The sequence below is a fragment of the Heterodontus francisci genome, unplaced genomic scaffold (assembly GCF_036365525.1).
Source record: "Heterodontus francisci isolate sHetFra1 unplaced genomic scaffold, sHetFra1.hap1 HAP1_SCAFFOLD_1695, whole genome shotgun sequence".
In the NCBI taxonomy this organism is placed as follows: Eukaryota; Metazoa; Chordata; class Chondrichthyes; order Heterodontiformes; family Heterodontidae; genus Heterodontus; species Heterodontus francisci.
In genome coordinates this window covers 1-26,121 of record NW_027140884.1, presented here as the reverse complement: position 1 = coordinate 26,121, position 26,121 = coordinate 1, and the positions used below count along the sequence as shown (strand labels likewise).

General features: G+C 49.2%; 1 protein-coding gene across 1 annotated transcript; it reads right to left on the bottom strand.

Moving 5' to 3' along the window:
- Positions 1-5,543: 5,543 nt before the first annotated feature.
- LOC137361324 (probable G-protein coupled receptor 139) lies at positions 5,544-23,293 on the bottom strand. Its single transcript, XM_068026224.1, has 3 exons — positions 23,272-23,293; positions 19,716-19,790; positions 5,544-6,535 (listed from the first exon to the last, which is right to left on the bottom strand). Exons 1-3 carry the CDS (start codon positions 23,291-23,293, stop codon positions 5,544-5,546), a joined length of 1,089 nt encoding a protein of 362 aa, XP_067882325.1.
- Between the last annotated feature and the right edge of the window lie 2,828 nt (positions 23,294-26,121).

Here is a 26,121-nt window from a genome sequence, read left to right as displayed (position 1 = left end):
CCCTGGTAACAGTCCCCGCCCCCACTACACGTCACCATGGTAACAGAACCCGGCCCCACTCCCAGTCACCCTGGGAACAGACCCCACCCGCACTCGCCGTCACCCTGGAAACAGACCCCGCCCACACTCCCCATCAGCCAGGAAACAGACCCCGCCCCCGTACCGTCACAGGAGAAACAGACCCCGCCCACACTCTCCATCAATGTAGAAACAGACACCGACCTCACTCCCCGTCACCCTGGAATGTGACCCCGCCCGCACTCCCCTTCACACTGGAAACTGGACCTGCCACAACTCCTCTGTCTCCCTGGAACCAGACCCCAACCCACACCCATCTCCTTGGAAACAGACACCGGCACGATTCTCCATCACCCTGGAAACTGACCACGCCCCCACACTCCATCACCCTGGACACAGACCCCGCCCCTACTCTCCATCACCCTGGAAACAGACCCCGCCCCCACTGCATCTCTGGAGAAACAGAGCCCGCCCCCACTCTCCGTCACCATAAAAACAAATCCCGCCGCCATTCCCCTTCACCCTGGTAACAGACACCACCCACACTCCCCGTCACCCTGGAAACAGACCCCGCCCCCACTCCCCGTCACCATGGAAACAGACCCCACCACAACGCCCTGCCACCTTGGAAACAGACCCCAAACCCACACTGCGTTCCATAGAAACAGGCCACGCCCCAATTCCATCAATGGAGAAACAAACCCCGCCCCCATTCCCCTTCACCCTGTTAACAGACACCGCCCCCACTCCCCGTCACGCTGGTAACTGACTGCACCCCCACACCCCGTCACACTGGAAACAGACCCCGCCCCCATTCCATCAGGAGAAACAGACCCCACCCCCACTCTCCGGCACTGCAGAAACAGACGGCGCCCCCACTCCCCGTCACCCTGGAAACTGACTGCATCCCCACACCCCGTCATCTTGGAAACAGACCCCGCCCCACTCTCCATCACCCTGGAAACAGACCCCGCCCCCACTCCTGCGTCAACCTGGAAACAGACGCCGCCCCCACTCCCCATCACCCTGGAAACTGGCCCCGCCCCCACTCCTCCATCACCCTGGAAACAGACCACAGCCCCACGCCTCGTCACCTTGGAAACAGTCCCCACCCCCACACTCCGTCACCATAGAAACAGACCACGCCCACTTTCCGTCACTAGAGGAACAAACTCACCACATTCCCCTTCACGCTGTTAACAGACCCCCGCCCCCACTCCCCGTCACGCTGGTAACAGAGCCTGACACCACTCCTCGTCACCCTGGTAACATACCCCGCCTCCACTCCCCGTCACACTGGAAACAGACCCCGCCCCCACTCCCCGTAACCCAGGAGACAGACCTCGCCCCCATTCCATCACAGGAGAAGCAGACCCCGTGCCAACTCTCCGTCACTGCAGAAACAGACGCCGCCCCCAGTCCCCGTCACCCTGGAAACTGACCCCATCCCCACACCCCGTCACCTTGGAAACAGACCCGGCCGCCCCTCTCCATCACCCTGGAAACAGACCCCGCCTCCACTCCCCATCACCCTGGAAACTGGTCCCGCCCCATTCCTCCGTCACCCTGGAAACAGATCCCACCCACACACCCCGTCACATTGTCAAAAGACGCCGCCGCCATTTTTAGTCACCCTGGAAACAGACCCCGCCCCCACTCTCCGTCACACTTGGAAACTGACCACGCCCCCACTATTCCATCACCCTGGAAACAGTCCCCGACTTAACTCGCTGTCACCCTGGAAACAGATCCCGCCTCAACTCTTCTGTCACGAGGAAATCAGACCCCACCCCCACTGCCTTTCACACTGGTAACAGATCTCGCGCCCACACCCCGTCACCCTGGAAACAGACACCGACCCCACTCCCCGTCACCCTGGTAGCAGGAGCCAACACGATACTCGTCACCCTGGTAACAGACATCGCCTCCACTCCCCGTCATCCTGGAAACAGACCCCGCCCACATTCCGTCACTGGAGAAACAGACCCCGCCCCCACTCTCCGTCACTGGAGAAACGGTCCCCGCCCACACTGTCCCTCACCCTGGAAAGAGACACCGCCCCTACTCCACGTGAGCCTGTAAACTGGCCACGCCGCCACACTCCATCACACTGGAAACTGTCCCCGCCTCCACTCCCTGTCACCCTGGAAACAGGCCCCGCCCCTACTCCACCGTCACTCTGGAAAATGACCCAGCCCCCAGTCCCCATCATCTTGGAAACAGATCCTACCCCCACTCTCCATCACCCTGGAAACAGACCCTGCCCCCACTCTCCGTCACCCTGGACACAGACAATGCCCCCACTCCCCGTCACCCTGGAAACAGGCCCCGCCCCTACTCCCCAGCACACTGGAAACTGACCACGCCCCCACTCCCCGTCACCCTGGAGACTGGACTCGCCCCCACTCCACTGTCACTCTGGAAACAGACCCCGCCCCCAGACTCATCACTTTGGAAACAGACACCGCCCCCACTTTCGGTCACCCTGGAAACAGACCCCGCCCCCACTCTCCATGTCCCTGGAAACCAACCACGCCCCCACTCCCCGTCACCCTTGAAGCAGACCCCACCCCTACTCTACGTCACCCTGGAAACAGACCCCGCCTCCACTCCTTCATCACCCTGGAAACAAACGCCGCCCCCATTTCCGTCACGCTTGAAACAGACCCCGCCCCCACTCCTCCGCCACACTGGAAACAGGCCACGCCCCCACTCCTCCATCACCAGTGAAACAGATCCCATCCCACTCCTCCGTTACTACGGAAACAGACCCCCCCCTTCACTCCCCGTCACCCTTGGAAACAGACACCGCCCCCACACCCCATCACCACAGAAACAGACCCCGCCCCCACACCAGTCACCCTGGCAACAGACCCCGCCCCCATGCCCGTCGCCCAGGAACCAAACCCCGCCCCCATTCAATCACTGGAGAAACAAACCCAGCCGCATTCCCCTTCACCCTGGTAACAGACCACGACCGCACTCCCCATCACCCTGGTAACAGACCCCAAACCCACTCCCCGTCACCCTGGTAACAGATACCGCCCCCTCTCTCCATCACTGCAGAAACAGACACCGCCCCCACCCACGATCACCGTGGAAACAGACCCGGCCCCCACTCACCGTCACCCTGGAAACAGAGCCCGCCCCCACTCTCCATCACCCTGGAGACAGACCCTCTGGCCACTCCCCGTCACCCATGGAAACAGGCATCGCCTCCACTCCTCCGTCACCCTTGGCAAAGGACCACGCCCCCACTCCTCCGTCACCCTGGAAACAGACCCGGACCTAGTTCCCTGTCACCCTGGAAGCAGAACCTAGCCAAACTCCTCCGTTACTGGGGATTCAGACCCAGCCCCCACTTCCCTTCGCCCTGGTTACACACCCCGCCCCCACACCCAGTCACCCTGGCAACAGACCCCGCCCCCATGCCCGTCACCCAGGAACCAAACCCCGCCCCCATTCAATCACTGGAGAAACAAACCCAGCCGCATTCCCCTTCACCCTGGTAACAGACCACGACCGCACTCCCCATCACCCTGGTAACAGACCCCAAACCCACTCCCCGTCACCCTGGTAACAGATACCGCCCCCTCTCTCCATCACTGCAGAAACAGACACCGCCCCCACCCACCATCACCGTGGAAACAGACCCGGCCCCCACTCACCATCACCCTGGAAACAGAGCCCGCCCCCACTCTCCATCACCCTGGAGACAGACCCTCTCGCCACTCCCCGTCACCCATGGAAACAGGCATCGCCTCCACTCCTCCGTCACCTTTGGCAAAGGACCACGCCCCCACTCCTCCGTCACCCTGGAAACAGACCCGGACCTAGTTCCCTGTCACCCTGGAAGCAGAACCTAGCCAAACTCCTCCGTTACTGGGGATTCAGACCCAGCCCCCACTTCCCTTCGCCCTGGTTACACACCCCGCCACCACTCCCCGTCACCCTGGAAATAGACACCGCCCCCGCTCTCCATCACCTTGGAAACTGATCCCGCCCCCACTCTACATCACCCATGGAAACAGGAATCACCTCCAATTCTCCATCACCCTTGGCAAAGGACTCCGCCTCCACTCCTCCGTCACCGTGGAAACAGACCCGGACCTAATTCCCTGTCACCCTGGAAACAGAAACCGTCCAAAATCCTCCATCAATGAGGAATCTGACCCCGCCCCCACACCCCTTCACCCTGCTAATAGACCCCGCCCCCACACCCAGTCACCCTGGCAACAGACCCCGCCCCCATGCCCGTCACCCAGGAACTAAACCCCGCCCACATTCAATCACTGGAGAAACAAACCCAGCCCCATTCCCCTTCACCCTGGTAACAGACCCCGACCCCACTCCCCGTCACCCTGGTAACAGACCCCAAGCCCACTCCCTGTCACCCTGGTAACAGACCCCGCCCCCTCTCTCCGTCACTGCAGAAACAGACCACGCTGCCACTTCCCTCACCCTGCTAAATGAACCCGCCGGCACTCCCCGTCACGCTGGAAACTGGCCCCACAATACTCCACCGTCACCCTGGAAACAGACCCCACCCCCACTCGTCGTCAACCTAGAAACTGACTGCGTCCCCACTCCCCAATCACCCAGGAAACAGACCCCACCCCAACTCCCAGCCACTCTGGAAACAGACCCCGCCGCCCTCCTCCATCACCGGGGAAACAGACCCCGCCCTCGCACTTTCCCCATGTAGAGAGGCCCCTCCCCCGCTCTGTCTCCGTAGTCTCAGTCCCCGCCTCTGCTCTGTCTACACGGTGACAGGCCCCACCTCCGCACTGTCTCCATGATGACAGGCCCCGCTCCTGCTCTGTCTCCACGGTGACAGGCCCCTCCCCCGCTCTGTGTCCGTCGTCTGAGTCCCCGCCTCGGCTCTGTCTCCATGGTGACAGGCCCAGCCCCCGCTTTGTCTCACAGTTGACAGGCTGCGCCATCGCTCTGTCTCCATGGTGACAGGCCGAGAACCCGCTCTGTCTCCATGGTAACAGACCCGCCCCGGGTCTGTCTCCATGGTGACAGGCCCCGCCCCCACTGTGTCTCCGTGGTGACAGGCCCCACCCCGCTGTTTCTCCATGGAGGTAGGCCCCGCCCCAGCTCTGTCTCAATGTTGAAAGGCCCCGCGCCCGCTGTGTCTCTGTGGAGACATGCCCCGCCCCCGCTCTGTCTCAGTGGTGACAGGCCCCGCCCCCACTCTGAGTCAATTTTGACAGGTCCCGGGCCCGCTCTGTCTTCATGGTGACTGGTCCCACCCCCGCTCTGTCTCAGTGTTGACAGTTCCCGCCCCCGCTATGTCTCCGTGGTGACAGGCCCCGCCCCCACCGTGTCTCCGTCATGCTGGTCCCGCGCCTGCTTTGTCTCCATGGTGACAGACTCCGCCTCCGCTCTGTCTCCGTGGTGACAGTCCCCTCCCCCGCTCTGTTTTCCATGTTGACAGGCCCAGCCCCCGCTCTGTCTCCGTGGTGACAGGCCCCGCCCCCGTTCTTTTTTCCATGCTGACAGACCCCGCTCCTGGACTGTTACCGTGGTGACAGACCCCGCTTCCGCTCTGTCTCCATGGTAACAGGCCCCGCCCCCGCTCTGTCTCCATGGTAACAGCCCCCCCCCCTCTGATCATTGATTGAATTTAACAATTGTGTAAAGGGATATTTCAACACATTCTTCACCAGTTCTCTGAACTGAGTCTGGGTCACGGCGTAAATTGCAGTGTTTGTGCAGCAACTCAGGAGCTGCAGCATGAAGCCCAATTCCAGCAGAAAATCAGGGAGATAAACAGATTCATATCCCAAGTTCAACATCCGCCTCCACATCGAATACATCATTAACAGGGCCCACAACAGGATGAAATTCCCCGAGATAACTAACAGTAAAATGATAGATTTCCTTCGACTCTCCATCTCTGGGTCTCTGCGACTCTCCCCACTGCTGTGAGCCCGGAGTCTCCTGCGTCCTCTGCTGCTCACTAAAATGTGCCTGACAGTGAGGGCATTGAGCAGCAGAATCAGCACAAATGGGATCGCTGGGGTTAGAATGTTGTGGAGGAATTCGATTGTTCCCCAGACACGAGATTCCAGAACACCCATTGTTACATCACAAAACCAGGGGAAGTTCCACAGCCCATACCAACCTGTGAGCATAAAATACCAGAAGATGTTCTTTAAACAGCTCAGCACAGTCACTGTTCCCACAACCACAGCCGACGTTGTCTTACTGCAATATTTACTTTTCAGCTTCTGGCAACAAATGGCCACAAATCGATCAAAGGTGAAAGTGACGGTGAACCAGACAGAACAGTCTGTGACTGTGTAAAGCAGGATGGCGTGGATATTACACACGGGGATGGACCACAGGAACAGAAACTGTTCCCAATAAACAATAGAAATGTGTCTCAATATCAGGTCCAGGATTATGACCAGTAGATCCGCCGCTGACATGGCCACCAGGTAGCGAGTGACACATTTGGAGAGACCGCACTTTCCCCGAGACAGGATCCCAATCGTCAGCAAGTTAACTGTGAGGAAGGGGAAAAACATGGAAGTTATATATCAGGCTGGAGCAAAGTTATCAGTTTTATTGAGGACTTATGGATATTTCTAAACGTATTCCTGTATCCAGTGATGCATTAAAATGCTTGGACCTGAATGAACAAATGGGAATACCTGTGAAACGGTGGAAGACAGGAGAGATTAAATAATAAAAGGATGATACTGAAATTGTTAAACTGAATGTTGATCATAATCCTCCCCCTCCCTCATTACCCCATCTGGTTTAAAGACTTTTCCATCTCTAATCACTCCTAGATCTGATGAAGGGTCACCGACCTGAAACATTAAACTCTGTTTCTCCCTCAAAAAGTCCTGCCAGACCTTTTGAGTATTGCCAGCATTTTCTTTTCTTATTTCAGATTTCTAGCATCTGCAGCACTGTTGTCTGGTAAAGAGAGTTAAATGTTGAACTGACTGAGAGACTCTGTCTGAATGCCTGTGGTGTGATTTGTGTGTGTGAGTGTGTATGTATATGCGTTTATATGCCTGGCTAAGTGATGGGGTGTGACCTGTGTGTGTGTGAGTGTGTGTGTGAGAGAGGTAGAGCGTGTGTGTGTGTGAGAGAGAGAGCATGTGTGTGTGTATGTGTGTGAGAGAGGGTGTGTATGTGAGAGAGAGGGCGTGCACGTGTGTGTGTGTGAGAGAGGGTGTGTCGGAGACAGTGTGTGTGTGTTTGTGGGGTGCATGTGTGTGTGTGTAAGAGAGAGAGAGTGTGCTTGTATGTGTGTCTGCTTGAGAGCATGGGGATGCGTGAGAGAGAGTGTCAGTGTGTGTATGACAGAGAGGGCGAAAGCGTGTGTGCGTATTTGAGAGAGTGTGTGTGAGCAAGAGTGTGTGCGTGAGAGAGAGCGTAGTCGTATCTGAGAGAGATTGTGTGTGTGTGAGAGAGAATGTGTGTGTGTGTGGCCGTGTGTGTGTGTGTGCGTGTGTGAGAGTGCGTGTGAGCGAGACAGCGTCTGTGTGTATGTGAGAGAGAGTGAGTGTGTGAGTGCGTCGGCGAGTGAGCGTTTGTGTGCATGGGTGTCAAAGTGTGTGTGTGTGTGAGAGAGTGAGAGAGCGGGTGTGTATGTTTGATTGTACGTCTGACAGAGTGTGTGTGTGTATTTGTATGTTTGTGTGCGAGTGAGTGTGTGTGTGTGAGAGAGAGAGCGTGCGTACGTGTGTGTGTGAAGAAGAGAGAGAACGTTTATATGTGTGTGTCTGAGAGAGTGTGTGTGTGAGAGAGAGAAAGAGTGTGTGTGTGTGTGTCTGAGAGAACGTGTGTATGTACGTATCTGACAGTGCGTGTGTCTGTGTGTCTGTTTGAGAGAGACAGTGTGTGTGCGTGTGGGTGAGAGAGACAGAGAGTGTGTGTGTGTGAGAGAGAGAGGTAGAGTGTGTGTGTGTATGCGTCTGTTTGAGAGAGAGTGTGCGTGTGTGTGTGACAGAGAGAGAGAGTCTGTGTGTGTGTGTGTGGCTGAGAGAGAGAGTGTGCGTGTGTGTATGTCTCTGTGTGTGGGAGAGAGTGTGTGTGTGTGTGTGTGTGTGTGTATGAGAGAGTGAGAGGGAGAGAGGTCGTGTGTGTGGAGTGTGTGTGTGTGAGAGAGAGTGTGTGTGTTTATGTCTGTGAGACTGTGTGCGTGGGTGTGTGAGAGAAAGCATGCAAGTGTGTGTATGTGTGTGTGAGAGAGTGTGTGTATGTGTGTCTTCTTAAAATGAGCGCGTGTGTGAGAGAGAGAGCGAGAGAGTATGTGCATGTGTTTCTGTTTGAGAGAGAGTGTGTGCGAGAGTGAGAGAGAGAGAAAGCGTGTGTATGTATGTCTGTTTGTGAGACCGTGTACATGTGTGTGAGTGTGTGTGTGCGTGTGTGTGGCTGAGAGAGAGAGAGAGAGTGTGTGTGTGTGTGTCAGTGAGGGGGAGAGCGTGTGAGTGTGTGAAAGAGAGAGAGCGTGTGTGTGTGTGTGCGCATGTGTGAGAGTGTGCGTGAGCGAGACAGTGTCTGTGTGTGTGAGAGACAGTGTGTGTGTGTGAGAGAGAGAGTGTGTGTCTGAGTGCGTCGGAGAGTGAGCGTTTGTGTGTATGTGTGTCAGAGTGTGTGTGTGTGTGTCAGATTGAAAGTGTGTGTGTGTGTGTTTGTGTGTTTGAGAGTGAGCGTGTGTGTGTAAGACAGATTGTGTGTGTGTCTCAGAGCATGTGTGCGTGTGTGTGTGTGTGTGAGAAAGCGTGTGAGAGAGCGTGTGTGTGTGTGTAAAAGAGTGTACGTGTGAGAGAGAGAGAGTGTGTGTCTGTGTGTGCGTGAGAGAGCGCGTCCGTGTATGAGAGAGAGTGGGTGTATGTGAGAGAAAGAGAGTGTGTGTGTGTGTGAGAGAGAGAGAGAGAGAGAGAAAAGAGCGTGTGTGTGTGTGAGAGAGAGAGAGACAGAGTGTGTGTGTGTTGGAGAGTGTGCGTGTGTTTGATAGCGAGTGTACATATGTGGCTGAGAGAGTGTACATATGTGTGTGTGTCAGATTGAAAGTGTGTGTGTGTGTTTGTGTGTTTGAGAGAGACCGTGTGTGTGTAAGACAGATTGTGTATGTGTCTGAGAGCATGTGTACGTGTGTGTGTGTGTGTGTGAGAGAAAGCGTGTGAGAGAGCGTGTGTGTGTGTGTGAAAGAGTGTACGTGTGAGAGAGAGAGAGTGTGTGTCTGTGTGTGCGTGAGAGAGCATGTGCGTGTCTGAGAGAGAGTGGGTGTATGTGAGAGAAAGAGAGTGTGTGTGTGTGTGTGTGTGTGTGTGTGTGTGTGTGTGTGTGTGTGTGTGTGTGTGTGTGTGTGTGTGTGTGTGTGAGATAGAGAGAGACAGAGTGTGTGTGTTGGAGAGTGTGTGTGTGTTTGAGAGAGAGTGTACGTGTGTGTCTGAGAGAGCGTACATATGTGTGTGTACGTGTGTGTAAGATAGATAGTGTGTGTGTGTGTGTGACAGATCATGTGTGTGCATGCGTGAGAGAGTGTATCTATGTGTGAGAGAGAGTGTGTGTATGTGTGTGTGTGTTTGAGAGAGAGAGCGTGTGTGTGTGTGAGAGAGTGTGTGTGTAAGAGAGATTGTGTGTGTGTGAAAGAGCATGTGTACGTGTGTGTGTGAGAGAGAGAGAGAGCGTGTGAAAGAGCGTGTGTGTGTGTGTGTGAAAGAGTGTGCATGTGAGAGAGAGAGAGCGTGTCTATGTATGTGTGAGAGAAAGTCTGTGTGTGTAAGAGAGATAGCGTGTGTGTAGGAGCGAGCATGTGCACGTGTGTGTTTTGTGTGTAAGAGAGAGAGCGTGTGTGTGTGAGAGAGCGTGTGTGTATCTGAGAGAGACTGTGTGTGTGAGTGCATCTGAGAGAGAGCGTTTGTGTCAGAGAGCGCGTGTGTGTGTGCTTGTGTGAGAGAGAGCATGTGTGTGTGTGTGTGTGATAGATACTGTGTGTGTGGGAGAGAGAGAAAGCATGTGTGTGCCACTGTGTGAGCATGTGTCTGTGTGAGAGAGAGAGTGTGTGTCTGTGTGTGCGTGAGAGAGAAGAGAGCATGTGTGTGTGTGTGAGAGAGAGAGACAGAGTGTATGTGTGTGTTGGAGTGTGTGTGTGTGTGTTTGAGAGAGAGTGTACGTGTGTGTCTCAGAGAGTATGCGTATGTCTGTGTACGTGTGTGTGTGGAAGAGAGATAGTATGCGTGTGTTTGAGAGAGAGAGCGTGTGTGTGTGTGTGTGTGTGTGTGTGAGAGAGAGTGTGTGTCTGTGAAAGAGAGAGAGAGTGTGGGTGTGTGTGTCTGAGATAGAGAGCGAGTATGTGTGAGATAGAGTCTGTGTGTGTGTTTGAGAGAGAGAGTGTGTGTGTGTTTGTGTGAGAGAGAGCTTTAGTGTGTGTAAGCGTGTGTGAGAGAGAGAGAGCGTGTTTGTGTGTGAGAGACAGGGTGTGTATGTGAGACAGTGCGTGTGTGTCTGGGAGAGAGAGCGTGAGTTTGTGTGTCTGAGAGAGAGAGTGTGTGTGTGTTTTTATGTGTGTGTGAGAGAGAGAGATATAAAGAGCCCGTGTGTGTGTCGCAGAGAGAGAGAGCTTGTGTGTGTGCGTGTGTGCACGTGAGAGAAAGACAGCGTGTGTATGTCTGAGAGAGAATATGTGTGAGTGGGTCTGAGAGTGAGCGTGAGTGTGAGAGAGAGAGGGTGATTGTCTGTGTGTGTATGTGTGTGTGAGAGAGAGTGTGTGTGTGAGTGAGAGAGAGAGCGTGTGTGTGTGTCTGAGAGTGGTTGTGTGTGTGAGAGAGAACATGTATGTGTTAGAGAGGGAGAGTGTGTTAAGGAGAGAGCGTGCGTGTGTGTGTGTGAGAGAGAGAGAGACAGAGTAAGAGCCCGTGTGTGTGTCAGAAGAAAGAGCTTGTGTGTGTGTGAGAGAAGGCAGCGAGAGTGAGAAGAGAAGGCAGCGGTGTGGTCTGAGAGAGAGCTGTGTGCCTCGGCTGAAGAGAGAGCGTGTGTGTGCGTGAGAGGTGTGTGTCTGTGTGTGTATGTGTGAGTGTGGAGAGAGTGAGAGAGAGCGTGTGTGCGTGTGTGTGCGCGTCTGAGAGTGATTATGTATGTGTGTGGAGAAATGTGTGTGTTAGAGAGAGTGTGTGTGCTAAGAGAAAGCGTGTGCGTGCGTGCATGTGTGTAGTGTGTATGAGAGAGAGAGTATGTGTCTGGGAGACATGTGTGTTAGAGAGAGTGTGTGCTAAAGAGAGAGTGAGAGAGCATGTGTGTCTGAGAGAGAGAGAGAGTGCTGCTGAGCGAGGAGAGAGTGAGTGCGTGTGTGAGAGAGTGAGTGAGAGCAGTGTGTGAGAGAGCATGACGAGGCATGTGTGAGAGGTGTGAGAGTGTGTGTGTGTGTGTTTGAGAGAGAGAGCGCGTGTGTGAGAGAGAGTGTATAAGGGAGATTGTGTGTGTGTGATTGAGCATGTGTACAAGTGCGTGTGTGTGAAAGAGTGTGCGTGAGAGAGAGAGAGCGTGTGTATGTATGTGTGAGAGAGTGTGTGTAGAGAGTAGCGTGTAGAGAGCGAGTCGTGTAGGAGAGCGAGTGCTGTGAGTGGAGAGCGTGTGTGTATCTGAGAGACTGTATGTGAGAGCTGCGTAGTGAGTGAGCGTTTGTGAGACAGAGAGAGCATGTGTGTGCGTGTGTGAGAGTGTGTGTATGTGAGTCCTGTGAGGAAGAAAGACAAGTTTGGTAAGCTTGGATAACACAGGATATTGTGAACCTAGTCAAAAAGAAAAAGGAAGCATTTGTAAGGGCGGAAAACAAAAAGAACAGACGAAGCACCTGAGGAATATAAAGACAGTAGGAAGGAACTTAAGCAAGGAGTTAGGAGGGCTAAAAGGGGTCATGAAAAGTCATTGGCAAACAGGATTAAGGAAATTCTTTTTATACATATATATAGAGCAAGAGGGCAACCAGGGAAAGGGTTGGCCCAATCAAGGACAGAAATTGGAATCTATGTGTGGAGCCAGAGGAAAAGGGTGAGGTGCTAAATGAGTACTTTGCATCAGTATTCACCCAAAGAGAAGGACTTGGTTGATGATGATCCTAGAGAAGGGAGTGCAGATAGTCTCAGTCATCTCATTATCAATAAGGAGGATGTGTTGGGTGTCTTGCAAAGCATAATTATTTTTATTAGAGATTAGACCACCGAACACCCCCACCCCCCCCCCCACCACAACCACCCATTTATACTAACCCTACAGTAATCCCATATTCCCGATCCACCTACCTACAAGAAGGGCAATTTACAACAGCCAATTTACCTATCATCTGCAAGTATTTGGATGAGGGAGAAAACCGGAGCACCCGTCGAAAACCCACACAGACACAGGGAGAACTTGCAAACTCCACACAGTCAGTACCCAGAATCGATCCTGGGTCCCTGGAGCTGAAAGGCTGCGGTGCTACCACGTGCGCCACTGTGCCCGCCCCCCCACTAAGTAGATAAGTCCTCAGGGCCAGATCTGGGAGCTACGAGAAATTGCTGGAGGATTGACTTGACAGAAATCTTTGCATGCTCATTGGCTACAGGTGAGGTCTCAGAGGACTGGAGAATAGCCAATGTTGTTCATTTGTTTGAGAAGGGTGGCAAGGATAATCCAGGAAATTATAGGCCAGAGAGCCTTACGTCAGTGGCAGAGAAACTATTAGAAAGGATTATTCGGGACAGGATTTACTCCCATTTGGAAACAAACGAACTTATTAGCAAGAGACAGTATGGTTTTGTGAAGGGGAGGTCGTGTCTTACTAATTTGTTTGAGTTTTTTGAGGAAGTGACGAAGATGATTGATGAAGGAAGGGCAGTGGATGTTATCTATATGGACTTCAGTAAAGCCTTTGACAAGGTCCCGCATGGCAGACAAAAAGGTACAAAAGGTGAAGTCACACGGGATCAGAGGTGAGCTGACAAGATGGACACAGAACTGGCTTGGTCTTCGAAGACAGAGGGTATCAGTGGATGGGTGTTTTCCTGAATGGAGGGATGTGACTAGTGGTGCTGCGCAGGGATCACTGCTGGGACCTTTGCTGTTTGTAGTATATATAAATGATTTGGAGGAAAATGTAGCTGGTCTAATTAGTAAGCTTGCGGACGATACAAGGGTTGGTGGAGATGCGGATAATGAGAAGGATTGTCAGAGAATACAGCAGGATATAGATTGGTTGGAGACTTGGGCGGAGAAATGGCAGATGGCTTTTAATCCGGACAAATGTGAGGTAATGCATTTTAGAAGGTCTAATGCAGGTGGGAGGTATACAGGAAATGGCCGAACGCTTAGGAGTATTGACAGGCTAGAGAGATCTGGGCGTACAGGTCCACAGGTCACTGAAAGTGGCAACGCAGGTGGATAAGGTAGTCAAGAAGCCATACGGCATGCTTGCCAGCATCGTTCGAGGCATAGAGGATAAAAGTTGGCAAGTCATGTTGCAGCTGTACAGAACCTTAGTTAGGCCACACTTGGAATATTGCGTGCAATTCTGGTCGCCACACTCCCAGAATGACGTGGAGGCTTTGGAGAGGGTACAGAGGAGGTTTACCAGGTTGTTGCCTGGTCTGGAGGGCATTAGCTATGAGTAGAGGTTGGAAAAACTCGGATTGTTTTCACTGGAACGATGGAAGTGGAGGGGCGACATGATAGAGGTTTACAAAGTTATGAGCGGCATGGACAGAGTGGATAGTCGGAACCTTTTTCCCAGGGTGGAAGAGTCAGTTGCTAGGGGTCATAGGTTTAAGGTGCGAGGGGCAAAGTTTAGAGGGGATGTGCGAGGCAAGTCTTTCACACAGACGGTCATGAGTTCCCTAAACTTGCTGCCAGTGGAGGTGGTAGGAGCAGACACGATAGCGACGTTTAAGAGACATCTTGACAAATACATGAATAGGAAGGGAATAGAGGGATATGGGCCCCGGAAGTGCAGAAGGTGTTAGTTTAGGCAGGCATCAAGATTGGTGCAGGCTTGGAGGGCCGAATGGCCCGTTCCTCTGCTGCACTGTTCTTTGTTCTTTGTGAGAGAGACTGTGTGTGTGAGCGTGACTGAGAGTGAGCGTGTGTGTGAGTGTGAGTGTGTGTGTGTGGGGGGGGAGAGAGAAAAGCATGTGTGTGCCAGTGTTTGAGAGTGTGCCTGTGTGAGAGCAAGAGATTGTGTGTCTGTGTGTGCGTGAGAGAGCGTTTGCGTGTCTGAGAGAGAGTGGGTGTATGTGAGAGAAAGAGAGTGTGTGTATGTGTGTGAGAGAGAGAAAGAGCAAGTGTGTGAGAGAGAGAGAGAGAGAGAGAGAGAGAGAGAGAGAGAGGGAGACAGAGTGTGTGTGCGTTGGAGAGAGTGTGTATGTTTGAGAGAAAGTGTACGTGTTTGTCTGAGAGAGTATACGTATGTCTGTGCACGTGTGTGTGTAAGAGAGATAGTATGTGTGTGTGTGTGTTTGAGAAAGAGAGCGTGTGTGTGTGTATGTCTGAGAGACAGAGCATGTGTATGTATGTGAGTGTGAGCGAGAGAGGTGTTTGTGTGTGGATGTGTGACAGTGTGTGTGTCTGTGAAAGAGAGAGAGCGTGGGTGTGTGTGTCTGAGATAGAGAGCATGTGTGTGTGTGAGAGAGAGTCTGTGTGTGTGTGTGTATGTGTGTGTGAGAGAGAGTGTGTTTGTGTGAGAGAGAGCTTTTGTGTGTGTAAGTGTGTGTGTGTGAGAGAGGAAGCGTGTGTCTGAGTGAGAGGGTGTGTTTGTGAGAGAGTGTGTGAGTGTCTGAGAGAGCGAGGGTTTGTGTGTCTGAGAGAGCGAGCGTGTGTGTGTGTTTGTGTGTGTGTGTGTGTGTGTGTGTGTGTGTGTGTGTGAGTGTGTGTGTGTGTGTGTGTGTGTGTGTGTGTGTGTGTGTGAGAGAGAGACAGAGAGAGACAGAGAAAGAGTCCGTGTGTGTGTCGGAGAGAAGAGAGCGTCTGTGTGTGCATGTGTGCATGTGAGACAAAGAGAGCTTGTGTGTGTCTCAGAGAGACTGCGTGCCTGAGTGTGTCTGAGAGTGAGCGTGTGTGAAAGAGAGAGCGTGTGTGTCTGCGTGTGAGAGAGAGTGGGATTGTCTGTGTGTGTATGTGTGTGTTTGTGAGAGTGTGTGTGTCAGTGAGAGCGAGAGCGTGTGTGTGTGTGTGTGTCTGAGAGTGATTGTGTATGTGTGTGAAAGAACATGTGTTCGTTAGAGAGAGAGTGTGTGTTAAAGAGAGAGAGTGTGCGTGCGTGCATGTGTGTATGAGAGAGAGAGAGAGCCTGTGTGTGTTAGAGTGAGAGAGAGAGAGAGTATGTGTGTGTGTCTCTGTGCTAAAGAGAGCGAGCATTTGTGTGCATGTGAGAGAGAGAGAGACAGAGCGTGTGTGTGTGTGTGTGTGTGTGTGTGTGTGTGTGTGTGTGTGTGTGTGTGTGTGTGTGTGTGTGTGTGTCTGGGTGTGTTTGTATGTATATGCACTCTTCCTTGGGTCTGTGTGTGTTTGTGTGTGTGTATGTGCATGGAAATTCTGTGTATGTGTGTGTGTGTGTCTGGGTGTGTGTGTGTGTGTCTGGGTGTGTTTGTATGGATATGGCACTCTTCCTGGGCTCTGGGTGTGTGTGTGTGTGTTTCAATCTGTGCATTTGAGTTTCTGTGTGTATGTGGGTGTCAGGCCTGAGTTGTGCATTGTATCTTCCTTTATCTGTGTGCGTCTGTGTATTTGTGTGTGTATGTGTGTGTGTTTGTCTGTGTGTTTGCACATGCCTGCGTGTGTGTTTGTATCAGGGCCTGGGTTGTGCTGTGTGTCTGTTCACCTAAAGAGATAAGGCTGTACAACAGGACTTGATCACATAGTCACAAAATGATGAGAGCTTCAGAATAAGTGATAGAATATATCCTGATCACACACCCATGTGATTATAAGACCCCCTAATCAAAAGGACAATATCCAGCCGATATGGGCTGAGTAACTGTATTTAAACTGTGTAATTTCATCTGTTCGGCGGAGAGGTACCCGGACTGTCCAGAGGCCTGTTCCCCACCGGTGTAAAGCAACAAATTCTTTGACGGTTGAATCGGATCTTGGTGTCGACTGATTAATTTAGTAATTCTACCCCAACAGCTTAGGTTGTGATGTGTGTGTGTGTTAAACAGGGTTAAAGAAAATCCCAAAGCCTTTTATTCATATATAAGCAGAAAGAGGGTAACTAGAGAAAGGATTGGCCCACTAAAGGACAAAGGAGGAATGTTATGCTTGGACTCAGAGAAAATGGGTGCGATTCTAAACGAGTACTTTGCATCGGTATTCACCGAGGAGAGGGACATGACGGATGTTGAGGTTAGGAACAGATGTTTGATTACACTAGGTCAAGTCGGCATAAGGAGGGAGGAAGTGTTGGGTATTCTAAAGGGCATTAAGGTGGACAAGTCCCCAGGTCCGGATGGGATCTATCCCAGGTTACTGACGGAAGCGAGAGAGGAAATAGCTGGGGCCTTAACAGATATCTTTGCAGCATCCTTAAACACGGGTGAGGTCCCGGAGGACTGGAGAATTGTTAATGTTGTCCCCTTGTTTAAGAAGGGTAGCAGGGATAATCCAGGTAATTATAGTTCGGTGAGCCTGACGTCAGTGGTAGGGAAGCTGCTGGAGAAGATACTGAGGGATAGGATCTATTCCCATTTGGAAGAAAATGGGCTTATCAGTGATAGGCAACATGGTTTTGTGCAGGGAAGGTCATGTCTTACCAACTTAATAGAATTCTTTGAGGAAGTGACAAAGTTGATTGATGAGGCAAGGGCTGTCGATGTCATATATATGGACTTCAGTAAGGCGTTTGATAAGGTTCCCCATGGCAGGCTGATGGAGAAAGTGAAGGCGCATGGGATCCAAGGTGTACTAGCTAGATGGATAAAGAACTGGCTGGGCAACAGGAGACAGAGAGTAGCAGTAGAAGGGAGTTTCTCAAAATGGAGACGTGTGACCAGTGGTGTTCCACAGGGATCCGTGCTGGGACCACTGTTGTTTGTGATATACATTAATGATTTGGAGGAAAGTATAGGTGGACTGATTAGCAAGTTTGCAGACGACACTAAGATTGGTGGAGTAGCAGATAGTGAAGGGGACTGTCAGAGAATACAGCAGAATATAGATAGATTGGAGAGTTGGGCAGAGAAATGGCAGATGGAGTTCAATCAGGGCAAATGCGAGGTGATGCATTTTGGAAGATCCAATTCAAGAGTGAACTATACAGTAATTTTCCTGGGGAAAATTGATGTCCAGAGAGATTTGGGTGTTCAGGTCCACTGTTCCCTGAAGGTGGCAACGCAGGTCAATAGAGTGGTCAAGAAGGCATACGGCATGCTTTCCTTCATCGGACGGGGTATTGAGTACAAGAGTTGGCAGGTCATGTTACAGTTGTATAGGACTTTGGTTCGGCCACATTTGGAATACTGCGTACAGTTCTGGTCGCCACATTACCAAAAGGATTTGGATGCTTTGGAGAGGGTGCAGAGGAGGTTCACCAGGATGTTGCCTGGTATGGAGGGCGCTGGCTATGAAGAGAGGTTGAGTAGATTAGGATTATTTTCATTAGAAAGACGGAGGTTGAGGGGGGACCTGATTGAGGTGTACAAAATCATGAGAGGTATAGACAGGGTGGATCGCAAGAGGGTTTTTCCCAGAGTGGGGGATTCAATTACCAGAGGACACGAGTTCAAAGTGAAAGGGGAAATGTTTAGGGGGGATATGCGTGGAAAGTTCTTTACGCAGAGGGTGGTGGGTGCCTGGAACGCGTTGCCAGCGGAGGTGGCAGATGCGGGCACGATGGCGTCTTTTAAGATGTATCTAGACAGATACATGAATGGGCAGGAAGAAAAGAGATACAGAACCTTAGAAAATAGGCGACATGTTTGGAGAGAGGATCTGGATCGGCGCAGGCTTGGAGGGCCGAAGGGCCTGTTCCTGTGCTGTAATTATCTTTGTTCTTTGTTCTTTGTTCTTTGTTTGTGTGTGTGTGTTGTGTCTTTGTATTTGTCTGAGTAATTGTGTTGTGATGGTTGTTTGCATATGCATCTCAGGGCCTGGGATATGGTGTGCATGTGCATTTATCTGTGTGTGTCGGGGCATGTTTGTGTGTATATGGCCTGAGCCCTGTGTGTGTGCGCATGCTTTCATGAGTCTGTGTGTGTGTGTGTATGTGTGTGTGTGTGTGTGTGTGAGTGTATGGCTCAGTGCCTGGGGTGAGATATGTGTTCTGCGTTATGTATGTGTGTATGTGTGCATGTGTGTGTCAGCATGTTTGTGTTTGTGTGTCTCAGGGCTGGCTTGTGGTTTGTTTCTTTGTGTATCTGTGTGTGTGCGTGTGCGTGTGTGTGTGACTGAATTTGACTGGTTCAGTGCCTGTGGTGTGATCTGTGATCATGTGTGTGTGTGTGTGACTGAATATGACTGGTTCAGTGCCTGTGGTATGATCTGTGATCGTGTGTGTTTGTGTGTGTGTGTGTGTGTGTGTGTGTGTGTGTGTGTGTGTGTGTGTGTGTGTGTGTGTGTAAGTGTGTGTAAGTGTGTGTGTTTGTGTGACTGAATTTGACTGGTTCAGTGCCTGTGCTGTGATTTGTATTCATGTGTGTGTGTGTGTGTGTGTGTCTAGATCAGTGCCTGTGCTGTGATTTGTTGTCTAGCTCAGTGCCTGTGCTGTGATCTGTGACTGTAGCTCAGTGTCTTGTTTGTGATCTGTGTGTCTGTGTGTGTCTAACTCAGTGTCTGGGTTGTGATCTGTGTGTGCGTGTGTGTCTAGCTCAGTGCCTAGTTCCGTGATCGGTGTGTATGTGTGTGTCTAGCTCAGTGCCTGGGTTGTGATCTGTGTGTGTTTCCGAGTGTGCCTGTCTGTGTGTGTCTGAGTGTGCCTGGCTCAGGATCGTGGGTGAGATCGGTGTCTGTGTGTGTGTGTGTGTGCATATATTTGTGTGTGTTGGTGTAGGTGTGTCTGTGTGTGTCTGTGTGTTTACTTATCTGTGCGAGTGTGTGTGTGTGTATATCTCAGGACCTGGGTTGTGCTGTGCGCTCTGTGTGTGCGCGTGTGTATATGCGCACGTGTGTGTGTGTTTTTGAGTGTGTGTCTCAGGGCTGGGTTGCGCTGTGTGCATTTCTGTGGGGATGTGCTTGCATGTCCTTGTATCTGTATTTGTGTGTGTGTGTGTATATATATATATATATCGGGGCCAGGGCAGTGGTGTGTGTGTGTGTTTGTGTGTACATATATCTCAGGGCCTGGGCTGTGCTCTGTGTGTGTGTGTGAAAAGATATATATCTCAGGGCCTGGGATTTATTGTGTGTGTGTATATATATATATCGCAGGACTGGGCTGTGGTATGTGTCTGTGTGTGTGTGTCTATATCTCAGGGCCTCATATATAAATATATATACATATATTTACTTCAGGGCCTGTGTGTGTGTGTGTGTGTGAATGTGTATATTTATATCTCAGAGCCTGGGCTGTGGTGTGTGTGTGTGTGTGTGTGTGTGTGTGTGTGTGTGTGTGTGTGTGTGTGTGTGTGTGTGTGTGTGTGTGTGTGTGTGTGTGTGTATCTCAGGGCCTGGTCTGTGGTGTGTTTGTCTGTATATGTATCTCAGGGCCTGGGCTGGGGCGTGTGTGTCTGTCTGTGTAAAAGCTGGATAGGGAGACTTACCAGGGACACTGATTATAGCAAGGATGGGACAGTAAATGCATTTAATAATCTTCAGTGCGAGATAAATCCGATAGTCTAATGATAACCGGTTATAATTTTCAGAAAGACAGTCAACCTCTCAGATGAAACTCCTGCCCATTGTTGCAACGTTCCAATCTATTGTTGTCAGATTCTGATCCATTGTTGTAACATTCCAATCTATTTTTCTCAGATTCTGATCTATCCTATCTTTCTCTCTCTCTCTCTGGAGCTGTTGATCCCTATTGGTGCTGGGGCTGATGTTCCCACTGACACTATGTGATAACATATTGAAAGGACTCTCTTATTAATCGAAGAAGGAAACCCTCCAGTAAGACAATTACGGCCCATGCAGACTGACGTTAATTACAGTCACTGAACAAACAGGTTCAGTTTACACGTTTCAATCCAACTCTTTTTGTACCACAATAAAGTGGAACATTTGCCAGTCTTGATGGATGTATAAGGATTACTGAGGGAAGAAATGGTGGAAATAGTAGAGCACTGGCCAGAATATTTCAATTTTCCTTGGATATGGGAGTGATGGCTGAGGAAAGGAGGGTTACAAGTGTTTAGAAAAAAGAGAGATGGGGTAAACCCTGTACTGTCCAGTCAATCTGACGTCAGTGGTGGCGGAGTTTCACAACCCAGGACAGAATATCTGTTGCTTGGAAAAACATAGCACAATAAATTTCAAGCAGCACGGATATGCTAATGTAAATCATGCCTGGCAAAGTTTAACAAGAACTTATCCCAAGGTACTTCACAGCAACATTATGCAACAAAATATACTACAGAACTACAAATGGAGATATTAGGTTAGGTGACGAACAGCTTTGTCAAAGAGGCAGGTTTCAAAGGAGTGTCTGAAAGGATAAAAGCGAGGTGGAGAGGTGGAGCTGTGTAGGAAGGATATTCCAGAGCTTTGGGCCGATACAACTGCAGGTGTGGTCACACATATGGGTTAATTAATATCAGGGATGCACAAGACGACAGAATTGGAGGAGCAGAGATATATCTGCGATTTGTGGGGCTGGATCAGATTAAGAGATAGGGAGGGGTGACTCCACGGAGGGATGTGAAAACATGTTTGAGAATTTGAATACCAAGACATTGCTTGACTGTGAGCTGATGTAGGTCAGTGATCGGGGAATGGGACTTGCTGTGAGTTAAGACACAGGCAGCAGAGTTTTAGATGACCTCAAATTTACAGATAGTAGAATGTGGGAGAATGAGTTGGAATAGTCTAGTCTACAGGTAATGAAAGCATGAATGAGAGCTTAAGCAGCAGATGAGTTGAGAAAGGGGTGCAGCTGGGCGATGTTATTGAGGTAGAAACAGGTGGTTATAGTGATGGCACGAATATAAGGTTGGAAGATCATTTTGTGGTCGAATGCCACAGAATCACAGAATTGTTACAGCACAGAAGGTGGCCATTCAGTCCATCGTGTCTGCGCTGGCTCTCCAAAAGTGCAATTCATCTATTGTCACTCCCCTGCCTTCTCCCTGTAACTCTGTACAATCTTCCTTTTCAGATAGCCATCCAATTGCCTCCTGAATGCGTCGATTGAATCTGCCTCCACCACACTCTCAGGCAATGCATTCCAGACCTTAACCACTCACTGTGTGAAGAAGTTTTCCTCATGTCACTTTTGCTTCTTTTACCAATTACTTTAATTCTTTGTCCTCTCGTTTCGATCCTTTCAGGAATGGGAACAGTTTTCTCTATCCACTCTCTCCAGACACCTCATAATTTTGAATACCTTTTTCAAATCTCCTCTCAGCCTTCTCTTCTGGAAGGAAAATGTTCCAACTTCTCCGGCCTATCTTCATAACTGATATTCTTCATCCCTGGAACCATTCTTGTGAATGCATTTTCACACTCTCCAATGTCTTCACGTTACCTAAAGTATTGTGCCCAGAACTAGACGTAGTACTGCAGCTGAGGCCGAACTAGTGTCTTATACAAGTTCAAAATATCCTCCATACTCTTGTATTCCATGCTGCTGTTAACAAAGCCCAGGATGCTGTATGGTTTAGTAACCGCGCTCTCAACCTGTCGTGCTACCTTCAATGACCTATGCACATATACACCCAGGTCTCTTTGCTCCTGCACCCCCTTTAGAATTGTAACCTTTATTCGATTATTTCTCTCCATGTTCTTCCTACGAAATGAAACACTTCACATTTCTCCACATTGAACTTCATCTGTCACCTGTCTGCCAATGTCACCAACTAGTCTATGTCCTTCTGAAGTTTTACACTATCTTCCTCACAGTTAACAATGCTTCCAAGTTTTGTATCATCTGCAAACTTTGAAATTGTGCCCTGTACACCGAGGTCTAGGTCATTAATATATATCAGGAAGAGAAAGGGTCCCAACACTGATCCCTGGGGACCTCCACTACAAATCTTAAATAAAAAAACAAAACGTGCTGGAAATACTCAGCAGATCTGGCAGCATCTGTGGAGACAGAAGCAGAATTAATGTTTCAGGTCTGTGACTTTTCACCAGAACTGGAAAAGGTTAGAAATGTAATAAGTTTTAAGCAAATAAAGCAGGGATGGAGCTAAATGGAGCAAAAGGGGTGTTGATAAGACAGAGGGCCAGAGAGATTAACTGACCAGGAGTTCATGGGGCAAAGGCAAAGCGATTGTGCTCATGGTGTGGTGAAAGACAAAGCATTAGTGCAGAGCAGTTGTTAAATGACAGAATAATGAACAGTCCGAGCTAAAAGCACCAACATAAAAATACCAGTTTATGTCTGGCACATGGTAAAAAAAAACTGATAAAACAGATGTGCTATGTAATTATTGAGCTCAGTGTTCAGTCCGGAAGGCTGCAGAGTGCCTAATAGGACACTGAGGTGCTGTTCCTCGAGCTTGCGTTGATGTTCACTGGAACACCGCAGCAGGTCAAAAACAGATTGGGTGTCCACTATGTGGAACGCCTCCGCTCAGTCCAAAAGCATGATCTCGAGTTTCCACTCGCTTGTCATTTCAACACCCTCCATCCCCCACCCCCGCTCTCATGCCCATATTTCTGTCCTTGTGTTTACACCCTCCACTCCCGCTTTCCTTGCTTAAAACCTATTACATTTCTAACCCTGGCCAGTTCTGATGAAAGGTCACAGACCTGGAACATTAGCTCTGTTTCTCTCTCCACAGACACCGCTGAGTATTTCCATCACTTCCTAATTTTATTTCAGATTTCCAGCATCTGCAGTATTTTGTTTTTATTCCACTACAAACTTTTCACCTGCCCGAAAAGCATCCATTAATCACTAACCTCTGTTTCCTGTCACTCAACCAGTTTAGTTTCATGTTGCGACTGTCCTTTTTATTCGATGAGCTATCGCTTTGCCCACAAGTCTGCTGTGTGACACTTTATCAAATGCTTTTTGGAATTCCATTTACACCACATCAACAGCATTGTCCTCATCAAGCTTCCTTTTCACCTCTTCAAAAAACTCCAGCAAGTTTGTTAAACACCATTTTCCCTTAACAAATCCGTGCTTGTTTTCCTAAATGAACCCACATTTGGACGTGCGCCCATTCATTTTGTCGCGAATATGACACCAAGGTTGCAAAAAGACTGTCTGAATCTCAGACTGTTAACAGGGAGAGGGATGGAATCAATTACAAGGGAACAGAGTTGGAGTGGGGAGTGAAAACAATGGCTTCAATCTTCCCAATATTTAACTGGAGGAAATTTCTGCTCATCCAGTACTGGATGTCGGATAAGGAGTCTGATAATTTAACAACAGTGAAGGAGTGGAGAGAGGTGGTGGTGAGGTAAACCTGATGGAGTTCTTTGATAAAACAAGGGAGAGGGTTGATGAGGGTGGTGTGATTGAAGTTATATATATGGACTTTCAAAAGGTGTTTGACCAAGTGTCATTCAATAGACAGGTTAGGAAAATTGAACCCTACGCAGTTCTACGATAAAACAATGGAGACGGTTGCTGAGGGAAGGAATGGTGGAAATAGCAGAGGCACTGGTCAGAATCTTCCAATCCTCCTTGGATATGGGAGTCATGACAGAGGATTGGAGGGCTGTAGATGTTACTCCCTGTTACAAAAGGAGAGATTGGATAAATCCTGTAACTACTGACCAGTCAGTCTAATGTCTGTGGTTGGAAATTTCTAGATGCCAGAACCCAGCAGCAAAATATATCTCTCTTGGAAAAACATGGAATAATAAATGACAAACAGCACGGATAGGTTAATGGAAAATCATGTCTGATAATCTTGATCAAGTTCGTTGATGACATAACTGTGAGAGTTGATGACGATAACGTGTTTTGTGTTATTTGTACAGACTTTCAAAAGACCTGTGATCAAAAGTCAGTTTATAGACTTGTTATGAAAAATGGAAGACATGGATTAATGTGACAGTGATGGTGTGGATATGACACTGACTCAGGGACAGAAAGCAGAGAGAAGTGGTGAACGGTCATTGTTCAGACTGGAGGAGGGGGACTATACAGTGCTGTTTCTCAGGGGTCCGTATTAGAACCAGTGCTGTTCCGAACATATAGATAGATATATAAATGACACCAACGTATACGTAAAAAAAAAACATAATTTCAACTCTTGCAGATGACATGAAACTCATAGCTAACGGTGGGTAAATGCAGACCAGAGAATTATCCAACCTCACAGACGTTTTTTTTAAAAATGTATTTATTCTGGATTCTGATCCATCACAAATGTATTTGTCACTCTAATTTAATTGTGTGTGATTCTCATGTGAGTGTGTGCATGAATGTGTAGCGTATAATTTTATTATTTTATATAGATCCAGCTTAGATTGTTAAGTATAATAAACTCACCTCTTGTTTAAACTCAAGCAAACCTGTTCTATTGGTTCTTTCACGATCACAACAAGATAAAAGGTAAAATACACATTATAAATTGCACGTCCAATGCAAAAAAGGAATAAATCTTCTTGTGGTAAAATAAAAAATAAGACAAGAGTGGGGCCTGGGACCCCTCCTCACCTGGCTGTAACAGAAATCTGGATGTTCCAGTGATCATAACGCAACAACAAATGAAAATTTGGAAGTGGGAAAAACAATTGATCCTGAGAAAAAAATTAAAATGTCAATCCAGGTTTTATTGTGGTTTTCACTGCTGGAACACTGAAATGTCCCCATTCGAAGACAGAGCATACGAACATATGAACATATGAATTAGGAGCAGGTGTAGGCCACTCGGCCCCTCAAGCCTGCTCTGCCATTCAATAAGATCATGACTAATTTGATTGAAACCTCAACTCCACATTACCACCTACCCTCGATAATCTTTCACCCCCTTGCTGATCAAGAATCTATCTATCTCTGCCTTACAAGTAATTAAAGACTCTCTTCCACTTCCTTTTGAGGAAGAGAATTTCAAAGGCTCACGACTCTCAGAGAAAATAATTCTCCTCATCTCTGTTTTAAATGGGCGACCCCTCTTTTTTAAATAGTGACCCCTAATTCTAGATACACCTAGATACACACATCTTTCCACATGCACCCTGTCAAGACTGCTCATGATCTTAGATGCTCAAATCAAGTCACCGCTTACCCTTCTAAATTCCAATGGATATAAGCCTAGCCTGTCCAATATTTCCTCTTAGGACAGCCTACCCATTCCAGCTATTAGTCTGGTAAACATTTTTGACTTGCATCCAATGCAGTTACATCCTTCCTTAAATAGGGAGACCAGTACTATACACAGTACTCCAGATGTGGTCTCACCAAAGCTCTCTATAGCTGAAGCATAACATCCCTACTTTTGGATTCAATTACTCTTGTGATAAACGATAACATTCCATTAGCTTTCCTAATTACTTTCTGAACATGCATACTAACCTTTGGTGATGCATGCACAAGGACACCCAGATCCCACTGCATCTCAGAGCTCTGCAATCTCTCACCATTTGATTTTTTTATAATTCCTACCAAAATGGACAATTTCACACTTTCCCACATTACACTCCATTTGCCAGGTCTTTACGCACTCATTTAACCTACCTATATTTATTTACAGCCTCCTTATGTCCCCTTCACAAGTTACTTTCTTACTCATCTTTGTGTCATCAGCAAATTTAGCAACCATGCCTTCAGTCCCTTCATCCAAGTCATTTATATAAATTGTAAAATGTTGAAGTCCCAGTGGCACACTCGTCACATCTTGCCAACCAGAAAAGGGCCCATTTATGCCTACTCTCTGTTTTCTGTTAGCTAACCAATCTTTTATCCATGCCAACATGTTACCCCATTCACCATGAGCTTTTATTTTCACAAAACCTTTGATGTGGCACTTTATCAATTGCATCCTGGAAATCGATGTACAGGACATCCACCTTTCTCCACAGCATATGGTACCACTTCAAAGA

What these genes read in the sequence shown, in the direction of transcription:
- LOC137361324 (XM_068026224.1), bottom strand. Translation starts at nt 23,293, where the DNA reads ATGAATGGGCGCACGTCCAAAT. An exon ending in GAATGGGCGCACGTCCAAAT is followed by an intron (nt 19,791 to 23,271) that starts GTGGGTTCATTT and finishes GGTTATCATTAG; the next exon opens with ACTATCGGATTTATCTCGCA. An exon ending in TGCTATAATCAGTGTCCCTG is followed by an intron (nt 6,536 to 19,715) that starts GTAAGTCTCCCT and finishes CCTTCCTCACAG; the next exon opens with TTAACTTGCTGACGATTGGG.